At 40.3% G+C, this 24,334-nt stretch overlaps 1 protein-coding gene across 2 annotated transcripts; it reads left to right on the top strand.

Moving 5' to 3' along the window:
- The first annotated feature begins 5,538 nt into the window (after positions 1-5,538).
- Vma21 (vacuolar ATPase assembly factor VMA21) lies at positions 5,539-17,025 on the top strand. Of its 2 annotated transcripts, none has more exons than XM_040286783.2 (3): positions 5,539-5,677; positions 11,958-12,067; positions 12,752-17,025. In XM_040286783.2, exons 1-3 carry the CDS (start codon positions 5,568-5,570, stop codon positions 12,892-12,894), a joined length of 363 nt encoding a protein of 120 aa, XP_040142717.1. In that variant the 5' UTR covers positions 5,539-5,567; the 3' UTR covers positions 12,895-17,025. The 2 variants fall into 2 exon arrangements, with proteins under 2 accessions (XP_040142717.1, XP_005338567.1); XM_005338510.5 differs by lacking the exon at positions 5,539-5,677 and adding an exon at positions 5,753-5,922.
- Positions 17,026-24,334: the final 7,309 nt, after the last annotated feature.

The raw sequence follows: 24,334 nt of genomic DNA, 5'->3' as shown, positions 1-24,334 counted from the left end.
AAAGTTATCCAAGCTGATTAAGGGGCAGTTTCCAAGGCTGAGGGATGGGAGAACACACTGGAGGGATAAGGAGGGGAAAGCTACAATGGGTAGGACCTGACCTAGCAGCATGAATGGACACATATGGTGTGTGTGTGTGTGTGTGTGTGTGTGTGTGTGTGCGCACACAAATGCACTCACACGCGAGCACACACACATAAACATACTTCTTAGCTTTTAGCATATTTATGTTGTAAAGGCAAATACAAATTAAGAGACTCAATTCTTTACTTTGAAAAATAAGTGCCTCCTCCCTTCCTTTTTATTGAGAATTTCTCTGTTCTTTTTAAATGTATATAAATCTTTTCAATGACTCAACAAGCCTCTTGTGATTCTCAGGCATTAAGAATGTTTCCTCCAGGACCTGAGGGCTATGTTTCTCCAACAGAATCACCGAGGAAGACAGTGTCTGATTTCCCATTTTCCTGCTACTAGTTGGGCCTAACTTCTGCTTTTGCCTATTGCAAAATCGTCTAGTCTGCAAAATGTAGTGGCTTTGAAGGAATGCCCAGTCAATGACCTAACCACCTATATATTGTCACTATCTCCATTTGTCTCTTAACATTTTTTCTCTCTGAGCTACTTCCTTCTGCAATTATCTCCAAGAACAACAGGTCCAACTGATAACCATCTTTCTGATAAAGACTAAAACTACCTTCAGGCAATTATGAGCCTTGCAGAGCAGACCAGTCCAGGATAAGATTGCTCCATACACAGGAGATATTACCCCATTATGAAGCCAACATTGCCCCCCAAAGTCAGGAGCAATCATCTCACAATAGATACTGAGTTACCCCCTCAAGCAGTGATCTTCCTAGAACGTCACAGAACCAGTCCTAAGATCAACCAAATTTCGGCCTGACTGGGATGATTTACTCTTGCAACTACACAAAACCTTTAGTCATGGAAGCATTCAACCTTTGCCTTTGCTCCCCTTTTCTATGAAACCTCAAAGTTTCTATCAGAACTTTGGTCACTGTATCCTTAGATCTGCCCTTCTCCATTGTTTCTAACTTTTTTCTCAACTCAATCATGGGAAATGTAAAAACAGAGAAAGAAAAACAATCCAAAACAGCATCTATAGCTCTTTGGCATTGTGATCCTGCTAATGCATTGGGTTTCTCCTTAGATTTCTTTCAACGCAGTCACTCATTCATCAACTATGTATTTATTTATTCACAAAATATTTGGAGTACAGATCAGGGGGGATGCCAGCACCCATGGGATGGGGAGCTAGAAACCAAGATTTCACCCTGGAGTCCCACTTACAGGAGGGGCACTCAGACAGCAGCTGGTTCCTTGTAAAGCCTACATCCATCATGTTGGGCTTTGAGTGGGCACAGATTCCCTGTCCCGCCCTGGACCAATTAGAGCCACCCTGCCCTGTTCACTTGGAGTTTGGGAAGATCTCCTGGAAACCATACTTCTAGGTCACCAGTGTTGGACACGCAAATTGCTCTGTGAACATTACTCCCTGAGCTCCTGGGCTCTGGTTGGGACTTGCACTTTCATTCAGTCAACCAGTTGCTCAAACCTCCTCCAAATGGGGCCTTGTTGAGCATATGTGTATGTTTTGGGGTGTGGCCCTGTCACATCAATCCTCAGGGGCCCTTGTCATAGTCCCTGTTCCCATGATATAGCCTGTGGTGACAAGCCCATATGGAAAGTACTTGGGCCAACATGCAGTTGGCAGCTAAGTTCCTGCCACATTTCAGGAAGGGATCCTCTCCTTGTATCAAACCCTTGGTGTGTTAGGGGCCATGGGATCTGGGCTGATCCCGTACCATGCTGGACAGACAACAGGGCCAATTACTGGGTTCCAGTGCCTATTTTATCTTTCCAAGGGATCTATTAGTGTGTGTAGAAAGTCAGTAGGTAAAAATAGTCCTGATCCATGGACACTGAGTATTCCCTGGCTTCATTAGCACATGGTCTCACTAGTTTTAAGATCTGAGCTTAACTTTCTGGAACAGAAAGCTGGAAGGGATTGCCTGATATAAATTTTAGAGCAAAGGATCAAGAGACTAGGGGAGCTGTGAGAACTTCAACAAACTCAAATTTTCCTTAGCCTCAGTTTTTCCATCTATGAAAAAGGGGTGGCATATAAATTGTACACTGTTTAACATATGCAATTCATTGACCAGGAGATTATGACAGTGGATTCTTTACTATAATGAACCTTTATGTTTTCCCTTAGATAAAAATGTTACATATTTTACTAGTTTGTATTTTGAGAAAAAAAGACACCATATTCTACATTATAAAGAAACTAGAGTTATTATCTCTCTCATGATTTTAGCACAAGATTTGTTGATTGTTTGTTGAAACTTATTTCCATTTTCCTTATCTATTAACTTTTAAAATGCCAGACTGTGAAGGATAAGTTTCTAAAAGTACCAGGTGGTGTTTCAAGTGTGCCTATTTCATCTAAACCTCACAGTCATAACCCAAAAAGGAATTGCAGGAGAGTATGATTTTGTGAGTCAGTAAGGCAAATTAGAGGGTGATTCAAGATCACTCTAGGTGCATAATTTACATGTTACCAGGTTAATAGCACACAAATTTAAAATAATATGGTGGAGAAAGCACTAAACTGAGATTTAGGGACTATAAATCATCTAATCCTATCACTGACTCAAGTGATAGGGGCAAGTCACTTTCCATTGTTAGTTCTCAATTTTCCAAACCAAAGTGAAAGTGATAGACTGGGATTCTTTCAGTTGAGAATCATTTTCTGATTGTTGGAGGAATAATGGAGTACTGCTAAGGTTTCCCTTTGTAGTAACCATGCCCGTTTATGCCACTCCATACCCATGGCAGCAGCTCTATTTGGACTCTAGTTGTATCTTATTCTTTAGAACTGGTTCAGTAGCAGGAACCAGGGCTTTGTTTAAGGAGCATAGTTCTGGCAAAATTATTTCCTTCTCTTACGGCTGCTGAGTTTATTTTAAAATTATTTCCATATCTCAGTGAGCTCACAGTACATGTTGCTGTTGTGTCAAAGTCTCCAAGCAAAAGGCATTACCAATGACATTCCTCACAGAACTAGAAAAAAAAACAGTTCTTAAATTCATTTGGAAGAATAAGAGACCCAAAATAGCCAAAGGAATCCTGAGCAAGAAGAGTGAGGCTGAAGGCAGCCCAATACCTGATCTCAAATTATATTACAGAGATATAGTAACAAAAACAGCATGGTACTGGCATCAAAATAGACAGGAAAAACAATGAAACAGAATAGAAGACAAGAATGAAACTAGATCCCTATATCTTACCCTGCACAAAAGTTAAATCAAAATGTATCAAAGACTTAGGAATTATACCATAAACTTCTAGAAACAAACATACAGTCAATACTTCAACATATTGGTGCAGGCAATAACCTCCTTAACAAGACCCCTAAAACTCAAGAAATAAAATAAAAAATCAGGACTGGGGTTGTAGCTCAGTGGTAGAGCATTTGCCTAGGACATGTGAGGCACTGAGTTTGATCCTCAGAACCACATAAAAATAAATACATAAAATAAAGGTATTGTGTCCATCCACAACTAAATCAATAAGTATGATGCCATAAAATTAAAAAGCTTCTGCACAGCAAAGGAAATGATTAAGAGCATGAAGAGAGAGCTTACATAATGGGAGAAAATCTTTGCCAGCTACTCCTCTGTAGGGGTTTGATACCCAGATATATAAAGAACTCAAAAACTGAGCACCAAACCCCCAATCAATAAATGAGCAAAATAACTAAACAGACATTTCTCAAAAGAAGCAAATGGCCAACAAATATCAGTAATAATGGAATTGCAAAAGAAAACTACAAATGGTGACCCCATTTGAGTGCCAAATGTAAGTGAGGCCCTATTGTAGGAATTGGGAGCACATGTTCCTTCTCCCAGGTTCCTTCCATATTTTAACAGATTTTGAATGGTTTATTTTAGTTTAGCAATACTTCATGTATTTTTCTCACGAGATAACCAGGATTATCTCATCAATCTGATATAATTATTGTGCTATATCAAAGGAAGGTGATGTTTTAAGTTTCTTTTGATGCCTTATACTAAGTAAACATTTCAATTATTAGGTCTTTAAAAAATATGTAAAATTGGCCTGGCATGGTGGCACATGACTGTAGTCCCAATGACTGGGCAGTCTGAGGTAGGAGAATTGCAAGCTTGATGCCAGGCTCAGAAATGCAGTAAGACCTCATCTCAAAATAAGAAGGACTAGGAATGTTGCTTGCTGGTAAAGTATCCCTGGGTTCATTACCATGCGTGTGTGTGTGTGTGTGTGTGTGTGTGTGTGTGTGTGTATGTGTGTGTGTGTGTGTGTGTGTGTACATGTGTGTATGAAATATACATAGAAAATTGTTCTCTGTATTCACCCATTACTACATTATAGGGGTAATGGCCTCTCTTGGATGATTGTGTACAGCAGAAGTCCACCAACTTTCCCTGTAAAAGGACAGATAGTAAATATTTTAGATTTTGTTTACTATACCACCTAGCACAACTGAACACTGTAGTTGTGGACCATACAAATGAATGACTGTGACTCAATTCCAATAAATTGTATTTATAAACAATGATATTTGAATTTCATAATTCTCATGTGTTGTGAGGTGTTATTCTTTTGACTTTTTTCAACCACTTACCAATGCAGGGGGGAAATCGTTTGGTCTTGTGCTGTAGAAAACCAGGCAGCAGGCTATATGTACTTGGCTGGCTACAATTTGTTAACCCTACGGGTAGATTTTTCGAGCTCTTCCTAAGTTCTTATATTAAGTGGTTATTATCCACCTAAGGCTGGAGATGAGGCTAATAGCGGGATTATTAAATTCAAACTGAAGTTTGAAGTCCAGGCTTCTGCTGCACAGTCTATGGCTCTAAGGTTTACTCATAATTTCAGATGTGGTCTTTATGTTTCTATGGTGCAGAAAATAGATGTGTGGTCAGCGACTGTTTCCAGACGTCGCCCATGTAAGGGCTGTCCTCTCATTAGCAGGCAGTGGTAACCTAATTTTGACAAGCCTGACCCTGGGCTTACACACCCTTTTCGTTTATAACTCTCTCGGGTTGCCATCTGTCCTTACTATTTGAGTCCCTGTTGTCTCATTGGCGGCTTTGTGAGCAGCTGCAAAATGTTTTTAACTTTGAGTGGAAGTTGGGGTCACCACTACCGGACTGGAACAGTCTCTCTCAGCAGGGCTTTATCAGGACGGTTCTGTAGTTTCACGGCCTCTGGTGAGTGGTAAAGCAAGTGTTCCTCCCCGCTTCCCATGGCTGCCCTTCCAGTGCGGGCAGTAATTAATGACCCATTTGCTCAAGTACAGGTGGAATAATGTGCACTGGTTTTTTGTGTTGTTGTCGGAAACTGCTTAGTTGCCTAGCACCACAGTCGTCTGCTTCCTTGTCTTTCCCGCGGCTCCGGTGCTCCGGTCGCCTCGCTCAGGCCGGTGGGCGATCGGGACTGAGACTGGTGAGGATTTCACTCGAGCTCAGGGGGCGGCGACGACGACGCCCGCCGGGAGGAGTATGCTGCGAGGCAAGTCCCGGCTCAACGTGGAGTGGCTGGGCTACTCGCCCGGCCTGCTCCTCCAGAACAAGCCGCTCCTGGCAGGGCGCACGCCGCGAAACCTTCGTGGGTAAGTCACGTGAGCTCTAATACCGAACCCCGGCCAGTGCCCGCCGTAGTCTTGCATCAACACCCTGCGCCGCGCCTGCGTACTTCACCCTGCACCGAGTTCACAGGGACACTTCCGGCGCGGCGGGTCTGGAACTTAGGGGCCTCTGAGCCCAACCCGCTGCCGAGTGCTTGCGGCTGGCGGGGCGACACAATGGAGCGCCTTGATAAAGCGGCGCTGAACGCGCTGCAGCCACCTGAGTTCAGGTAGCCCGGAGCGGTCCGGTCTGTGAAGTGGGCGGGCTGGGGCTTGCACTGGGGATGAGGGAAGGGCCCCGCAGGACTGGCTGGGCATGAGATCTGGATTCCTAGGGCCTTGGGGCGGGGGAGCTGAGAGGCAGGTTGGAGCCCGCAGGGTCTGCATGCCCAGCCTCAACCTTTCAATTGGGAAGGACAGATCCAGGGTGCGGGAGGTAGCCTTTAGCTCTTGCTTCTGTCCTAGTACTTTCTCCTCATATTTGAGTTTCATTCTTGCTGTTTGCTGTCTCTCTCCACACTGCAGGGTGACTTATCTTGTACTGGCTCCCCCTCCTCCACCAAACACTCTTAATTAAACTTCTACAGAGACCCTCACCATAATTGTTCTTATCAGCAAAAATTTCTCCAAAAACCTCAATGAGGAATAGGACTTCCTATTTTTGGTGAGGACTAAGTTGCTCTGCCTTGCCAAAGCTAAGTTCGGCCCCAGACTTGATGATGTTACTTCTGCTTTTGTGGTCAAACTTGTAAAACCTCTGACTAATATAAAAACATGGGACAAAAAGCACTTGTCCTGTAAACCTTCAAGCCCCTCCTCCCACTGGGTATGAAGTCCAAGAATATCCATACTCAAGGTCCAGAGAATTTTTTAGGTATAACCCCTCTGAACCCTGTACCCAATAAACCCTCTTCCTGAAAATTCCTCAGGTGTCCATCCTCTTCTGTCCTACATGATGTGGCAACCCGTGTGGGACAGTGGAGGTCAAGACAGCTTTTCTGCCTCGCTTGTCTCTGCGTCTGCCTTCCTAGGCACGTGGGAAGACAACACGTCTCCTTGGTCCACCACAGGCAACTCTTTGCCGGTAAGTGAGGTGACTCATCCGGCACCCTGAGCTGCCACCCTGAGCACAACGGAACCCAACAGGAGCAGGAACCAGAACTAGGGAACTTGAGCACCCCAACGGAACAGGTAGGATCCAGATCCATTACTGGTCACCCACCTGGCCTCCCCATTCAGGCCTCATCAGGTGGAAGAGAAGCTTGATCAACCCTGAGGGTCCAGACTAACTTCCAAAGGAAGTAGAGCCAAAGAGGACCCGAGGAGTTGTCTGGGTAGTCAGTGTTTGGGCTCAGAGAGAAGAAGGGAAACCAGGACTCGTTCTTCGGCTTTGGAGTTTTGGGAATTGGGTGTGTGAATGACATGGACAAAGGTCGAAGCGAGTTTGGAGTCCATGGCCACCAGAAAGATCTTTAGACAAAAGTGTCATTGGTGAGGTCCTTTTAATACTTGTCAAAACCCCTGGACACCCAGTCCAATTCCCTTATATTGACTGCTGGCAAGAGATAGCACAGAAACAGCCCCCTTGATTGAGAGCCTGTCTAGAAGGACAGTCCAAGCTGATGTTATCTCAAACTATAGTGGCCTCTAAGACCCAACAAAAGGGAACTGAACAGAAAAACCTGACAAAGAAAAGACAGAGAGGAAACCAGCTTTTCCCCCTGAGCCACAAGAGAACCCATCACCTGACATGCCACTGCACCTGACGGTGCCAAGACCATCGAGGCGACCAGCTGTCCTCTCAGCCTCCTCTCCCCAGAGGCAGCAGACTGTGGCCCCCTCGACACTGGCTACTCCTTTCTCCTTATTGTCCTCAGTGCCCGAGGCTTCCCCAGAGCCAATGACTCCTTCATCCCCAGACGCCAAGGTGGGGAAATTGTTCCAAGAACAGAGGCATAACCGAGATGAGGGCTCTGCAGATGCCCTTACAAGAAACTAAAGAACTAGGGAACTTGAGCACCCTGTTGACCAGGAGGGAAATGTCTGAGGGGAACAATGCCATTTTGTGTGGTAGCCTTTCACCACCATTAATCTCTTAAACTAGAAAAAAATCATACTCCCTCCTACATGGAGAAGCTACATGGAGGGCCACGATTGATGTGATGCAGTCCGTTATCCAGACAGACCAGCCCACCTGGGTTGATGGGCGAGTGACCCAAGCAGCTTTAAAGTGGCTAGAAGAACGTGCTGTGGATGCACAAGGCAGCATCCAAGCCTGTGCGCAGGCCCAGTTCCCCAACACAGACCCGTGGGGGACCCCCACAAAGAGGGAGACCTCCTAAAGTTAAAGAGGTATCAAGAGGCCCCCCGTAGGCAGCCTAAGAGAAGGGGGAAGGAGAGCCCTAAAGGTGAGCAAGGTATCAGAAGTACTCCAACAGCCTGAGGAGAGCCCCAGCCAGTTCTGTGAATGACTAGGCGAGGCGTCCCAACCCTTCCCTCCCTTTGATGCTGAGGCACCAAATAACCCGCAGGTAAACAAGCCCAGAGACATATTTGCAAGAGCTCCCAAAACCAGAGGACTTTGCTGAAAACAATGCCAGTGAGCTGATTAAAGTGGCCACCACAGTTTTCATCAACTGAGACCAAGAGGCTCAAGGAGAGGCACACCAAAAGATGAAGAAGGAGATGGGACTCTTTGCAGCTGCCCTCACCGCAAACGCAAAGGTCACTCAAAGGGCGGTCCCACCAGAACAAAGCCAAAACAAGGATCAAAATCGCGCCAGATGCAGGGCCAAAGGAAGGTCTGAATGGAAGGACCACCTTATCCAGGGACAAGACTGAGACTAAGCTGATGTGCCTACTGCCATCTAGAGGGCCACTGGAAGAGAGAATGACCCTAACTAAAGGCCAATTGACCTGAACCAGGCTGCCACAGGGCTTCAAAAACTCACCAGCCATCTGCTGGATGGTGCTGGCTTCTGATTTCTTGTTTTATAAAAATTGTGGTAGCCACTTTAATTAGTTAACTGGCATTGTTTTCACCAAAGTCCAGCAAAGTTTGCAATTTTTGGTGAATGTATCTCTGGACTTGTCTCACAAAGTCTGTATTTGATTATCTTCTGGTTGTCTGGTGCCTCTGGATCAAATCAAATGAAAAGTTGGAAGGCCTCAGTTCATCGAAGAGGCGGGGGCCTTTGTCAGGTTTTTGGAGTACTTTTGATATGTTTTTTAGGGCTTTTATTCTCCCTTCTTTTAGGCTGGCTGTGAGGCCATCTTGATAGGAGGCCTTTCTCTTTATTGGGGTCTCATTCATACACTTTCACACACCTTCACACAGATATGATCAGAACAAAATTTTTCTATCACCCGAATTCCAAAAAGTCCAAAGCCATAGAAGGACTTCTGGTTTCCTTTCTGCTCTCTCACCCCAAACAGTGACTACTTGGAGAATTCCCTGTGTTCTTTGGAGGTTACTGTGGACCCTTAGAGGTTGATCAAGCGTCTCTTCCACCTAATGAGGCCTGAATGGGGAGGCCAGGTGGGCGACCAGTAATGGATCTGGATCCTACCTGTTCCGTTGGGGTGCTCAAGTTCCCTAGTTCTGGTTCCTGCTCCTGTTGGGTTCCGTTGTGCTCAGGGTGGCAGCTCAGGGTGCCGGATGAGTCACCTCACTTACCGGCAAAGAGTTGCCTGTGGTGGACCAAGGAGACGTGTTGTCTTCCCACGTGCCTAGGAAGGCAGACGCAGAGACAAGCGAGGCAGAAAAGCTGTCTTGACCTCCACTGTCCCACACGGGTTGCCACATCATGTAGGACAGAAGAGGATGGACACCTGAGGAATTTTCAGGAAGCAGGTTTATTGGGTGCAGGGTCTAGACAGGCTGGTGTCTAAAGTTTCTCTGTACCATGAATCTTGAAATTCTTCAAACTTTATACTCATTGGAGGTAGAGCTTGGAGGTTTACATTTTTGTAGGAGTGTACTTAACAGTATTATTGGTTTTTTTTTTTAGTCCAAAGGAGGTGCTTTTTGCCCCCCCCTTTTGTTAGATTAGTCAAAAGCAGAAGTATCATTATCACATGTAGGTAAACTTAGCTTTTGTAAGAAAGAGCAAGTTAGTTCTCACAGAAAATAGGAAGTCTTATCCCACATTAATTTTTTTGCAGAAATTTTTGCTGATTTTATGCTAATAAGAACAAGTATGCTAGCGGTAGCGTGCTCGCCTGGCATGCGTGCGGCTGGGTTCAATCCTCAGCACCACATACCAACAAAGATGTTGTGTCCGCCGAGAACTAAAAAATAAATATTAAAAATTCTCTCTCTCCTCTCTCTCTCTCTCTTAAAAAAAAAGAACAAGTATGCTGAGTTATCTGGAGAAAATTAATTGAGATTTTTTTGGTAGAGAAGGGGACACCATTCTATTTCTTAATGGAATTTGCAGTGACATGTTGAAGGGGAGAAAAAAAATTACACTTTTAATTTTGCTTGACACGAAAAGTAATGTGGTAAGCTTTCTGTTCTCAGTGTTCACTGTGTAAACCTTTATGTAGTTGGAAAACTAAGTGGTGCACAATTTTTAAAAAATTTTTTTTATTAGTTGCTCAAAACATTACGATGATTTTGACATATCATACATTTGATTTATGTGGGGTATGAATTCTTTCTTTTCCACATGCACAGATTGCAATATCACATTGGTTTTGCAGCCACGTTTATACATACAGCCATATTAGTGAGTGGTGGACAATTTTAATTCTGGCCTTCTCTATTCCATTTCTAACAAGTCTCAGCAAGCCTCAATCAGAGGTACAAAGGAAAACAATCGAATGATATCATTTCCTTTGTTTTATAATTATCCAAAATGGACAACTGCAGAGGCCTGGGTGGGGCTGGAAGCCAAGGAAAACATATGGTATAAATACCAGGGGGATATCAATTATTTTCCCAAATTTCATACACTTTGATCTTGTACAGTCATGCCTGTTTTAAGGATTTTGATGATAGCTTAATGGCTAGTTATAGCCATAAAAAATAACATGAAAACACATTTCTTAGATCGTATCTATGTTGTTAAGTGATACATGAGTTCGTGCTTCAGATATGGTAGGCAAGTGCTCTACCACTGAGCCACAATCTCAGTTGTCCACCCCTTCTTGTTTTATTTTGAGCAGGGTTTAAGTTGCTTAGCGCCACTGGGATTATAGACGTGTGCTTCCGTGCCTGGCACTATTTTTTCTGGGATGGGGGGGTACCAGGGATTGAACTCCGGGGCAGTCGACCACTAAGCCACCTCTCAGCCCTATTTTGTATTTTATTTAGAGACGGAGTCTCACTGAGATGCTTAGTGCCTCGCTATTACTGAGGCTGGCTTTTTTTTGAACCCGGAACTTCTTGTCTTCTCGTGAGAACTGGGATTAGGACATTGATCAGTGGTAGTGCGGCTCTGCACTGGCGAAAGATATTTTGTTTATTTATTTTTCTGTAAGTTTTAAAAATTTATTTTTACCTTATAAAAAACAAAAAACAACTAGAGACATATATGCACGTTAGCCGAGGTCTACACGGAGTCACAATCACCAATCTTGAATTTCACGGTAATGTGATGTCTTTCAGTTGCTAGTCTAGACTCTGGCTCTTTGGTACTGGGAGGGCACATTGTTCCTGTTGGAGGTGGAGCTATTTACTTCGGAGAAGGCACTATGGGTTTAAAATGCTGGACTTGAGTCTGGTAAAAGGATCTGCGCCATTTTCCAGCGTAACAGACTGCACCATGATCTTACCGTGAAGTTCTCAAGGTTTAACCTTGCATCTGGTAATTGGAGCATAATGGTAACGAACAGGGTGAAGACAGGCCTTTTTTTCCGCAGAAGAGATGGCTGCATTTTTTCAGGGTGGATTACTACGACCAGATTAATGGGTTTCACTGCTTGGTCCGGGGTTTTGATGGCGTTGGAAGGGCTTTTGGAGGGAGAAGCTGACAAGACAGAACAGGTTTGTCATCACTGTCTCCCTGTATATTAATATCAGTTTCGAAGTGAATGAGAGTGTCTTCAAGGTAGGGATGTAAATTCTCGTGCTCCAGCAGAAGAGAGTACCACTTCCCACTTTTGTCTTTTGGATCTTATGTTTTTGAAGCTTTGTCTCACTGTCCACTGGGCACTAAGGGACAGATTTTCCAGCATCTGGTCTGTGGGAATTTATAGTGTTACAGACTATTTGGATATAGCTGTGAAGATTCTCAATTTTCCTTTCTTTACTTCATTCCAGAAGCGAAAGTTCTTTAGCGTCTACTCTGAAGACTCTCTTGTTCTTCACAGCTTTAATGATCACAGTTCCTATTGGATTATATTTCACAACTAAATCTTATATATTTGAAGGTAATCCTCAACTCATAAAAAAGGAATTTTACCCTTTACATATTTAAGTTCTGTACTTTGAACTCTTTTTATCAGTAAAGTGAGTATTGCTGTTTTTTTCCTCTGGTTTTGCTTTACAAAAAATGTTAATCATAAATCTTCATGAAATGCATTCTTTCATATGTAATTATTTCATTCTAACATACTTTTATGTGTATCACCTTGCATTTCTTTACTATGCTTTTGAGAAGAGTTTGAAAAAAGAATTTCATCAGATGGAATTTTTGTGTCAACTTTTCAAAGAAAGGGAAAATTAAATCTCCTTTTTAATGTCAAAGTGCTTAAAAAGCTAGCCATGGTAGTGCACATCTTTAATTCTACTCACTTGCAAGGTTTAGCCAGGACGATTGCAAGTTGGAGGCCAGCCTGTGCATGTTGCTAAAACCCTGTCCCCCCCCCTCCAAAAGAAGAACTGGGATATGCCTCCAAGTTCAGGATCCAGTATAAAAGAAATCCTTAAATGAAATTATAATGATAGTTTCCTTTCAATTAATGTTCTCAGTACATAGATTTACTACCATCCAAAAATAGTACCTTTTAATAGCTTGACTACTTAAATATGCAGCTAATAATAATTAATGTACTTTCTTTTTTGTACCTTGATAAATTTTGAAATAAAATGAAAGCTTTTTCTTTCTTTGATAGGTATCCTCGGAATGTCGAATAGGGATAGTTACTTTTATGCTGCGATTGTTGCTGTGGTTGCGGTTCATGTGGTACTGGCTCTCTTTGTGTATGTAGCCTGGAATGAAGGCTCACGGCAGTGGCGTGAAGGAAAGCAAGATTAAAGTGAACATCACCTTTTGATGGAATTGAATTGATTTTTTAATATGGTAAATGTTTTTGGGACATTGGTGATGAGTAAATTTTATTTGAATAAAGTTGAAAGAACATGTTAAAATCAAACTTAATGAGTCACATTTGACCACGTGTAAATTTTGACTCATTTAATATAATGTTTTGTATAAGTGGATTTAACTTCATGAATTTCCCATTTGCAAAGGAGAAATTGGAAAAGTTAAATTGTTACAAATTAATGTGAGTTTCACATTATCCTGGGAAGAGTTTGATTATCTGACAACCAAAAAAGTTTTATAGCTTTCAATCTTAAAAGTTGCTTTTTCAGTTATACTGTACATATATTAAGATGTATATAATGAAGCAAGCCTAAACTTTGACACTGGAGCATTTTCCTAACTTATCATGAAAATACCAGGTCCTTGGACTTGGAATTTTAATTTCCTGTGGAAAAGTGCTTAAATTTTGGACACTACAATTAATCTGAATGTCACTGAGAAATTTCACAAAAAGTGTAATTCCTAGTCAGAACAAATCTCTCCAGAAAACTAGGATAAGCCACACCCATTCATACAAAAGGACTTTGGTTTATTGTGGGATCAAGAGAACAAAGACAAGAGCTGCCTGCCAGTTGTATGCTTTTTCAGACCAACTATTTACGTTCTACTTTACGCCCTGGTTCAGCATCGAAGTTAGGCTTCATTACAAAGTTTGTGGACATTTTATTTAAAATTGTAATTCTTACTTTTTCTTAAATTATAGTGTATATGAATTTACATTTCATAAACTATTCATATTTCCATACATTGACAGTGTAAACAATTCTGAAAACATTTTTATCATTTTGAAGCATTCTAGGCATATCTTGATCTAATGGTCTTTTAAATCAGACCTTAGTTCATGCAGTATATAGACGCATAGTTAATCCACAAGTTCCTTTTTAATGGGAAAAAATACCTGTGATTTTACTTTACTTTTGTAGTTTCAGTCTGTATTCTTTCCAGCCATTTGGTACTATGTGTGCACTGATCCCTTAAATTTTTTTTCTATAGAACCATATGATTATATGGAAAATACATATTCAAACAGGAAAACAACAAAAATTTCCCCCTTAATCTTGTCACATGGAGATAATCGCTACTTTGGTTTATATCCTCTGTGCAGTTTTGACAGTTATTTATTCTGATTTTTTTTTTTTTTTTTGTGGTGCTGGGGATTGAACTTGGGGCCTTATGCATGCAAGGCAATGTTTACCAACTGAGCTATATACCCAGCCCTTGAAAGCTATTTCTTGATGCTAATTCCATACAACATCACAAGTTGGGTTTAAGTTCAAATCCTGCCATTTGTACCAGACAGCTATTTGCATTTTTTCAGATAATTGGCCATTTTCGTATAAAGCATATTTTACTTTTAAAATTCAAAATTTCAGTGTTTTTACCATGTAAAGAAATGATAAATGTATGAAGGGATATATACATGTAACCTAATTTAAACATTACACAGTGTATATCTGTATCAAAATATCACATGCCCCCCAAAATATGTACTATATTTATGTTTTTATGTATTAGTTAAGAAAGTAAAAAGAAATATAAATTTCTTATTACTGATGAAACTAATATGAGGCCCCTTGCTTAGGTGTTTGCCACTATCAATTTGTTCATTGTTATTAGGTTTTTTTTTTATGTTGTGGAACTGGACAAAAGGAAAAAATGGATGATTAGGCATAAAAGTCAAGTATGCACTTATGCTTATAAAGAAAAATAAAAGATTAGTGTGGTTATAGGATTATTCTTAATTCTTGCTTAAAGTTAAATATTGTCTACAGTTTAAATATCTTTAAGCAGGTATTCTAAAGGTAAAGTTTTTGGTAAAGATTACAATTGTATATAATGGCATTTGAATCTAGGGTGTTGTGTGGTAGAGTTCTAAATGGTTTACTCATTAGATGACCTGCTGTATTTAGAATTAATCACCTGAATTTTTTATAATGCCAAGGTTTTTCTTGTACTTTTGGGATCTTAGACTTTTTGTAAAATATAATGTCCAATGTTGGATTTTTTTTTAATTTTAGACATTTACTGAGTAGCTAATGATATGGATATTTTTCTGTAAGCATTAAAACCAGGGATATGTGCAAACACATCATTTTCTCTTGGAAAAATGCCAAGTGTTAAAAAGTTACAATCACGTGTTAGGATTATTGATATTTAGGATTATTACCAAATAGACTTTTCAAAGCAGTTAGTTTTCCTAGGATTTTAACTGTTAACCCACCAGTTTTCTGCTGATAACTGTGTTAGTTAACATGGGTATTTGAGAAATAAGTTTATTTTTCAAGATATTTTGCCAGTTTTTGCTTGTATAATGTATATACTTCAAGATGTATATGAAGTAAAGCTACAGTTGAGCCCTTATACATGTTTTAAATTAGGAATATTTTCACTGTTGTTTGAAAACTGCTTGTAACAAGAAACTCAATTAGGAAGTATAACTTGAAGCATCAGTCCAAGCTACTGATATAATCCCATTTACTGTAATGATACTCCTGATTTACTCTCCAGGATGTATTTCCTTTTTTGCTGAAAAATGAAAACTCTGCCATAAAATGTCATTAGCTTTTCAAATGAATACCATTTTGTGTACAATAGTAGAAATTGGTTTTGAGTTATTAATGAAGAATTATAAACCTACTATTAAAAACAAAACAAAACCTTATGTTTCAGCCAGACAAAGTGGCACACAGTGGTAACTCCAGCTGTTTGGAGGTGGAGGCAGGAGGATCATAGGTTCAAGGCCAACTTGGGCAATTTAGCCAGACCCTATCTCAAAATAAAAATTGAAAAAGGGCTAGAGATATAGCTCAGTGGTAAAGTCCTCCTAGTTTCATTCTACAGGACCTGAAACAAACAAAAGCCCTGTGCCTCATGGGCATCTTTACAGAAATAAATTGTGATAATTAGAATGTTTTCATTATAAAAAATCACATCAGCTTTACCAAGAAAAAAAAAACTGATTAACTTTGTTTCATGTTTATTTTCCATCTTCATATAAATTTTACATACACACCTACAGTACCCAAGGAAACAAGTAAAAACAGTTAAACAAGTTACATATACCCCAAACAGACTAAACCTGAAGGTACATAAAACATTTAAATTTTGTTTTAAACCCAGACAAGTTGATGTTTATTATTCATTTGTGCCCATGTGAAGTTGTGGACTGTTGTCAAACCTGTTTGATAAATGCTTCAACTATGGCACACAATTTGTCTCTTCAATGGCAGGTTTCTCTGCTGTTAAGCATTGCATGTCCTCCACCAGGGCTGTACAACTGTTCATGCAGATTCTGCTCCTGTGTTACGATAGTTTTTACAAATGTTGTGCTGAAGTATACATTAAAAATTTGACAGGACTTATTTTTTTGATCCCTTTTCAGGTGTAAAGAGTAATCTTAAAATTATTTTCAGGGACTTGAGCAACATAACCATAATTGTTACAAGTAATCTGTAAATAGTTTGGTCCTTTATGTATTCCTTAAAATAGAACAAAATTCCTCAACATCACTCCTGGCCACTTTCCTTGTTTCCTTCTTTCCTTGTTGCTGTGTACTTGAAGGAAATATTCCTTTTCACATATTCTATGAGTCATATTTCTCAGTTATACACACTAGTCTTCCTTTTTCCTGTGTTTGGTGAGACTTCACTGAACAGGAATAATAGCAGTAGCTAACAACAGCTGCATAGCACATACAGTTTGCAAAGAGCACTCACACATTCTCTTCAGTTTTGCATAGTGAATCTGTTACAAGATGTCTCAATGTCAATGCGGAGAGTGAGAATATTTGCGGAGAGTGAGAATATTTAAGTCTCTATTGTCATTGGCTATGCCATAGTGTTGACTACTGCTCTGGCTAGGGAGAGGATGCCAGTGTGCCTGGTTTCAAGCCATGTGTCATTAATGCAGTAGGGGGTGTGAGTTCTTTAGCCATTTGAATCAGATTGATTTTTGTAAGTGATGCTTTTCCTACCCTTATCTAGATGTGTTTTGTATTCATTGTATTCTAGCCCGTCATTTGTATAAATTTACTATCTGTTGTCATTAAAAAAGTGTCTATAATGCCTGTGCCCTGATTCAATTATCAGTAAGGTTTTTAACCTCTGCTTTTTAAATGTTTGTGGGTTTTTTTGTCTTATTCTCTATAAAAGTTACAATATATGCAGGTATTGTTTTTTAGATGTATTTGTTTTGTGTTTGTGCCATGTAGAATATGCTCAGAGCTGTCAAAGATGAGCTTTAATGCAGTACACATATACCAAAGGCTGTCAGACTGGTTGGGGTGTGCATGGGGTGCCAAAATGGGAAGGTTTGGTTATATCCATCTAGGGTTGGCCTATCAGAATTGGCCTGGCAGTGTGGAGAAAAAGCTTGCCCCATAGCTTTTTTTTTTTAAAAAAAATTCATTTGGGGGCAAACAGGCTTCAGTATCACTAAAGGAGTAAGGCTGAGAAATACTTGTGGTTAATTAAAGACTAGGAGAAAGAATTTCTGGACATGTTCAACATGGCACCCCTCCCATGACCAATGCTCTGTGTCCTGCTTCCTCTAATCATCTGTTGATCATATACACTCTAGTTCCTTTCTGTGTTTCTGAGAACTACAGTCAATTCTTACTAATCACTAACGTCCCCTTCCAGATAACATTTGTGAGATATCTTAGTTTCAAAGATACAGATGATGAGATGATCCAGGAACTCAGAGAACAGGTAATGAATGGCATTGCAGAAATCACAGAAAAGCAGTGCTAAGTTTACTAGAATCACGTTGTAGGACTTAGTAAAAATTCTAGATTGCTCAAACTTAACCCAGACCTGGCTCAGAATCTTGGGTGCAAAGCCTATAAATGTCTTTGAAAGGGGCATTTATCCTGCATGCAGCCAGATGGAGACCCACTGACAGATTTATGTCTCTAAATACATGTTATTAATGCTGGACTTGATATTTTTATAAAGGTGTTTTAGGCAGCTTTGTGTCGCTGAGTATAAGATCTGAAGAGAACACTTACAGGAGGAAAGATTTATATTGGCTCCTCGTTTAAGGTTCAGTCCATGGTTGACCAACTCTCAAGACTGGGCCCAAAATGAGGCAGAACATCATGGTGGAATGGCATGGCAGAGGAAAGCAGAGAGAGCTGCTTGTACCTTGGACAAAATATAAAACCCCAATGCCTAACCCCAGTGACCTACTTCCTCTAATGACAACCTGCCTGCCTATGGTTACTGCCCAGTTAATCCATTTCAGGGGATTAATGTACTGATTACGTTAAGGCTCTCATAACCCAATCATTTAACCTTTGAACTTCTTGCATTGCCTCAAATATCAGCTTTTGTGGTGGCAATCACCTCATCGAAACAATAACATTACCTTAAGATAAATCCTGCATTATGACATATTGAAGGTATTAACAGAAGGAGTTAGGATTGGGTTCATGTTCCATGGAGTTGAAGAATGAACACCAGGAACACCACACCTTTCTCCTACAGTATCTGTAGTTCTTTGCACACAAGCAGAGCAGCAGAGTAACTGGATGTGCTCTTTGTGGGTATAGTGTCCAGGCTTTGCCATTTAGCAGGGTTTCATCGTAAACAGCAATTGTGTTCGTTCAGCTGGTTATTCTGCTCCAGATCTGTCCCATGGAATAGATTGGAAAGACCTGCCAGTTCTCCTCCTCACACTCTGCTGCTGCAATTCTGCAAATATCAATGTTTTCAAGTTCAGCTCTGGCCCTTTAACATGCATGTAAGCAGAAAGAATAAAAATATAAGCAGAATCAGAATCTCTCTGTTATGTGTAAACTATGGCAGTATATATTTTAAAGAAAAAAAGTATGTTGCATAGCCAGATTTTGTTGCTTTAAACATATTCACAATAGAAAATGAAAATGTTTAGGGTCTATGAAAAGTGAAATCTGTGTACAAGTTTATATTCCATTTGTTCCCTAGAAAATGGATGTAAGGTCAAAAACCTCATGCATAGATGCCCCTTAGTATCCAGGGGACTTAGGTCCAGGACCCACTGCAGATTCCAAAATCTGAAGATGCTAAAGTCCCTTACGTAAAATGGCACAGTATTTACATAGAACCTGTGCATAATCTTCCATAACTTTAAATCATCTCTAGATTGCTTATAGTACTCAATACAATGTGATTGCTATGTAAATGGTTGTTATACCATGTTGTTTAGGGGGAAATGACAAGAAAATAATCTATATGTGTTCAGCACGGACACATTTTTTTTCAAATATTCTAAACATGACCTGTTGAATCCATAGATGCAGAACCCACAATTATGGAGGGCTGGTGGAATTTATGCTGCTTCTAGCTAGAGACATAGTCCTCATTCTCCACTCTTTGCCCACTATTCCCTCTCAGCCTACCTTCAACCAATAAAGATTAAAAGGTGAGTGGGAATGAACAGAAAACAGAAAAATGGAACAAGCAAGAAAAGTGAAACCACATTCCCAAATGATTTGGCAGAAGAGTTGATGGGATGCCACCTAGATTGGGCATAATTCTAAGGTGTCCCTAAGATTCTCCCTGTCTGCTCCCCTCCCCTTGAATTTGGAATAACCTGTGAACAGCATGGGACAGTAGTTCCCTTGATTACATGACTCTACGACTTTCCTGGGGCTGCTGTAATAAAGCATTGAAACTGGAGAAATGTATTTTCTCACAGTTCTGGAGTCCAGAACTCTGGGACCAGTGTGTCGGCAGAATTGTTTCTTCTGAGGCCTCTCGGCTTGTAAATGGCTGCCTTTTCCCTGTGTCCTCTCATAGTGGTCCCTGTGTGTCTGTGTCCTAAACACTTTTTAAGACGATACCAGTCACACTGAATTAGGGCTCATGTTGATGACCGTATCTTACCTTAATTATCTCTTTAAAAGCCCTATTTCCAAACAACCATATTCTCTGGTACTGGGGGTTATGATTTCAACATGTGAATTTGGAGGGGGGGACACAATTTGACCCCTAACAATTATGTTATATGGCATGTTAAATAGAATAATGGCCCTTCAAAATTGTTTACATCTTAATCCCCAGGACCTGGGAATATGTTACCTGACTTGGCTGAGGGGGATTGAGGTTGCAGTTAGAGTGCGCTTTTTAGCTGACTTTAGACGGTAATAAGACACATTTTGTAAGTTCTAAAATCTAAAACTGCATATATGTTTCAAGAAGACAGAGGGGCCTGAGTTCTGTTCTCTTCTTCCCTGTAAGTGGAATTCACTTCTAAGGAATTCACTTTCCTTTCTGAATTTTAGTGTCTTCTAAAAAGTTAAGAGGGGTAGCTAAGATGATTTCTAAAGTTCTCGCAGAGTTGGATTTCTTTTGGTTTTGCATTTTATGTCAATCACTAGGATTGCCATCGTCAACATACAGACCTGTAAGCCCTTTGATGTCTCATGGTAAATTTAATATATCTTGAAACTTTTCCACATTTCTTGCCCAGGCTGAAATGAGGAGCTTTGAATGAGGCTGAAACCTAGCAACCAGCTCTCTTGAAATACCTCATTGAATGCGTTTGTAGAGTATCAGGGGAAAGTATAGACAGCAAAAATGGTAACCACGCTTCAGTGTTAATTTCATTTAGTGACTCACCCACTCTGTCATCCAAAGATGGCATTGATCTAAATTGTGACCTTTTCTTCTATCTCATATCATTAAAATAATGCCAGTAAAAGGGCAGTGACTCACCACATGAGCAGATTCTTTTTGAGAAAATTAGCAGAGCATTGTCATGGAAAGTTTGGGCAAAGGGTCTTTTATTAGCTGCACCTGGTGATCAAGCAGCATCCTTTGCCCAACTCATTAAGTGCCTCTTCTCTAATGTGTCCTGTGGATTCTACAAAGCCTATGTTATTTTGTTGATTCTCATTTTGCAGTACTTCAGGCTTTGAATGCATGAATTAATTTTCCACTGAATCAGATGCTAATTGTCCTTGCCTCCATAATTCAAAGGGGCTTAGTGGGGCTTGTTTTGGATTCTGGAAGTTTTTATACATAGTTCATGGTTTATATATAGTTTATGCTGGATATAAATGCTTATATTACTTTTGTAAAATAAATAATATCAATATGGTTTGGTGTCATACACTAAATGAGCTTAAAATTTTATGTCCAATAAGTTTACAGCATAACATTATATGTATTTGAAAATTTGATAAATACTTTACATGGTTAGAAGCAACTATCTTAAAATCACTTAGTCTCAACCTTCATTCTACAAATGAGGTCCAGAGGGGAGAAATAATGGAAAAGCCAGGATGAATAACTCAGTTCTCTAACTCCCAAATTTGCCTTCTTGGTATCTCAGTAGCCTCTTGGCATCAGTGTTACACTGTGGATAACATTGTGTGTTCAAGAGAATGTTAAATATAATTTTGTGTTATCTACATAAAAAGTATACAGAATATTTAGAAATATCTCGATCACAAATGGTCCCAGTGTATGAACCCTTGAGCCCTTAAATATACATATTTTAAAAGCTCCCCTCCATAGTTCCTCTTGGTCCACAATAAACAAGTTTCTTTTAGATTCACATTAAGTTTGTAAGTTAGCAAGACTGATATCTAAAGAGACATGAGAAATTTAATGTCATAACTTCATGGAACACTGTGCATGGGCCTCTGCTGTGATATGAACACTGTAATAAGGAAGTCTTTTCCTCACAGTCAAATCACTAATGTGTTATATTGGAACAGATAGGTCTGGTGAATAGGTAACTTTAATTCTCAGATTCTTGGGGAGGCTGCCAGGTACTGCCTGGTTAACCTTTTAATACATTGGTTTCCCAGCATATTCTTCTCTCTAAAACTTTATACACTTTCACAATAAGCTTTGAGTATTTTGTTTTAGAATAGTTTAAAATGAAAACTTGGGGAATACAATAATTAGTTGAATCATCATACGAAAGTGAAGTTTGGGCACCTATAAAATAGCAGTACTTACTGGTTTCAAATATCCAGGGGAGGATATTCTAATGGATTCTGTAGGTCTCATCTCCATCTACATAATTCTTAAGCTCATTTTTCTGGGGGCCGATGCTGTAAAGATCAGACTTTTTATTCATTCATCCAAATATTTATCAAATATTTAGTGAGTACAGCCATGCACCAAATGCTGAGGGGAGAGGCTGGAACACAAATAGCTCTCAGACTAAAGAGAACAGATGACAAGCAAGTAAGGACATTCTCTTTCTAGAAGTGTTCCAATAGATGCCTACAAATGTCACGTGGACAAGAGTCAATTCTGTGTGCAGGGGCACATGGAGTGAATTGGTTTAAGGCCAGGGAAATTCACTAAAGGCTTCATAAGTGTTGTGACACCTGGCTGTGTGGAGAAAGCAAAGGTGTTGGCAGTGGACAGTAGGCATGGGGCTGGAGCTGGGAGAAGAGTATTTCAGCACAGAACAGACCAGGAGGTATGATATTGAGACAGGAAAGGGTGAGAAGGACTGGGGTTGGGGAGGTGGGTGTTCTTGGCAAAAAGGGAAAGAAATTCCATAATATCTGGAGCAGAACTTCAAGGCTTCAAGGGCAAAGAAGCACAAAGCAACAACACAGGGCTGAGGGCAGGAGATGAGGGAACAGGAAGGAGCCAGAGATGGACATGCTTACACCTATACTATTAGAAAGCTCCCTCACCAAACTTGGGAAGAAGTGTCAAGGTATTTTGGGGTTTCCACTGTTTTGCCAATATGAATTATGTTGCAGCAAACAGTCTCCCTGAGCCCAGATGTGAAAAGACTATAGATAGTGCAAACTACTATGTAACTTTAAAATACATAATAGGACAATATATTCTTTATGGATATATGAATACATGTAAGAACTCAGACTGCACAGAAGTATACACACCTACCTCAGAGTAATGGCCACCTCTTTCAGGGGAGGAAATGGGTGTAGACTGTGGCCCTCAGGTGTTTGGTGAGGCTTTAATTCCTCAAGACAGAAGAGATCCTGAAGCACGTATGGTAAAATATTTCATATATCTCAATATTGAGCCATAAGTGCCTATTAAATTTCTTTTTAAAAAATTTTTGTTGTGTCTGAGAAATTTCCAGACAATTTTTTTTAGGTACAAAAAGAGGCTGTGGGGCTAAGGAGTAGCTCAGTTGTACAATACCTGCTGAGCATGTGCAAGGTCCTGGGTTCCACCTCAAACACCAGAATAAATAAATATAAAGAGGCCTAAGAAAAGGTTTTAAACTTATCCCTTCAGGGATTGATGAGTTGTGCTCTGAGGTGGGTCAGATTTGGCCTGCTACCTTTTTGTGTGGTTTGTAAGTTGAAAATGATTTTTTAAAATATTTTGGATGGTCAAGAAAATTAAAAAAAGAATATTCTGGGATATGTGAAAATACTATGGCATTCCAACTTTATTGTCCATAAATTAAGTTTTATTGGCACATAGCCATACGTATTCATTTAAGTATTGTTTATGGCTGCTTTTGCACTGCAAAGGTAGAATCAAGTTGAAACAGGGATGAACAGTAAAGATTATACTGTCTACTAGCTGGCCCTGCCATTGACAAAAAAGTCCAGAGGTAAGTGGTTCCAGAGTTGGTTAATTTAGTGGTGTAATAATGTTGATTCTAAGTTGTTTTTTAATTGTTTTTTTTTTTGTAGTTGTAGATGGACACAATGCCTTTATTTTTGTTTATTTTTATGTGGTGCTAAGGATCAAACCCAGTGCCTCACACATCCTAGACAAGTGCTCTGCCACTGAGCCATAACCCCAGCCCTCTAGGTTGATTCTTTAAAATGCATAACTGCCTTATCTATGCCATGTCTCTGGCTGCCATAGCTCTAAGCAACCTGTGCCACATGACAGTCCAAAGGTAGATGGCAGAGATTACCTCAAATGTGTCTTTCTTCCTTAAATTTTATTGGCTGAAAATGGTCACATGGCCATCCTGGAGCTGGGGGAAGGAATTGTCTGATTTTCTGAGTCCAGAGAAGACCTCAATTGGGGGGAAGGAGGGACAGAGGAGCAAATAGATAAATAAATGTACATGCTCTGCATATAAACTTACAAACTAAAAGATTGGGGCTGGTGATGTAGTTCGGAGTTAGAGCACTAGCCTAGCATGCCTGAGGCTGGGGCTCAGTCCCCAGTAACACACAACCACATACATACACACAAAACTCAACATCTAAAAGGCTAGATTGTAAGAAGACGAGGGGGATGTGGAAGAGCATTTAGGAGGCCATTAGCTGCTGCCATCATCTGGAAGAGATGTGATAAATTGATGTGGCATGGCCCAAGGGTGTTGTGTAGAGAAGAGGTTGTTGAATTTTGTGTCTTGAAGGGTTGGCCAATCGAATGTATGCTGGAGGAAAGAACTGAACAAAGTAGGAATTCAAGGT

Source organism: Ictidomys tridecemlineatus, chromosome X (genome assembly GCF_052094955.1).
Source record: "Ictidomys tridecemlineatus isolate mIctTri1 chromosome X, mIctTri1.hap1, whole genome shotgun sequence".
NCBI lineage: Eukaryota > Metazoa > Chordata > Mammalia > Rodentia > Sciuridae > Ictidomys > Ictidomys tridecemlineatus.
Note: the sequence above shows the minus strand (reverse complement) of the source record. Positions and strands in the feature narration are given on the sequence as shown.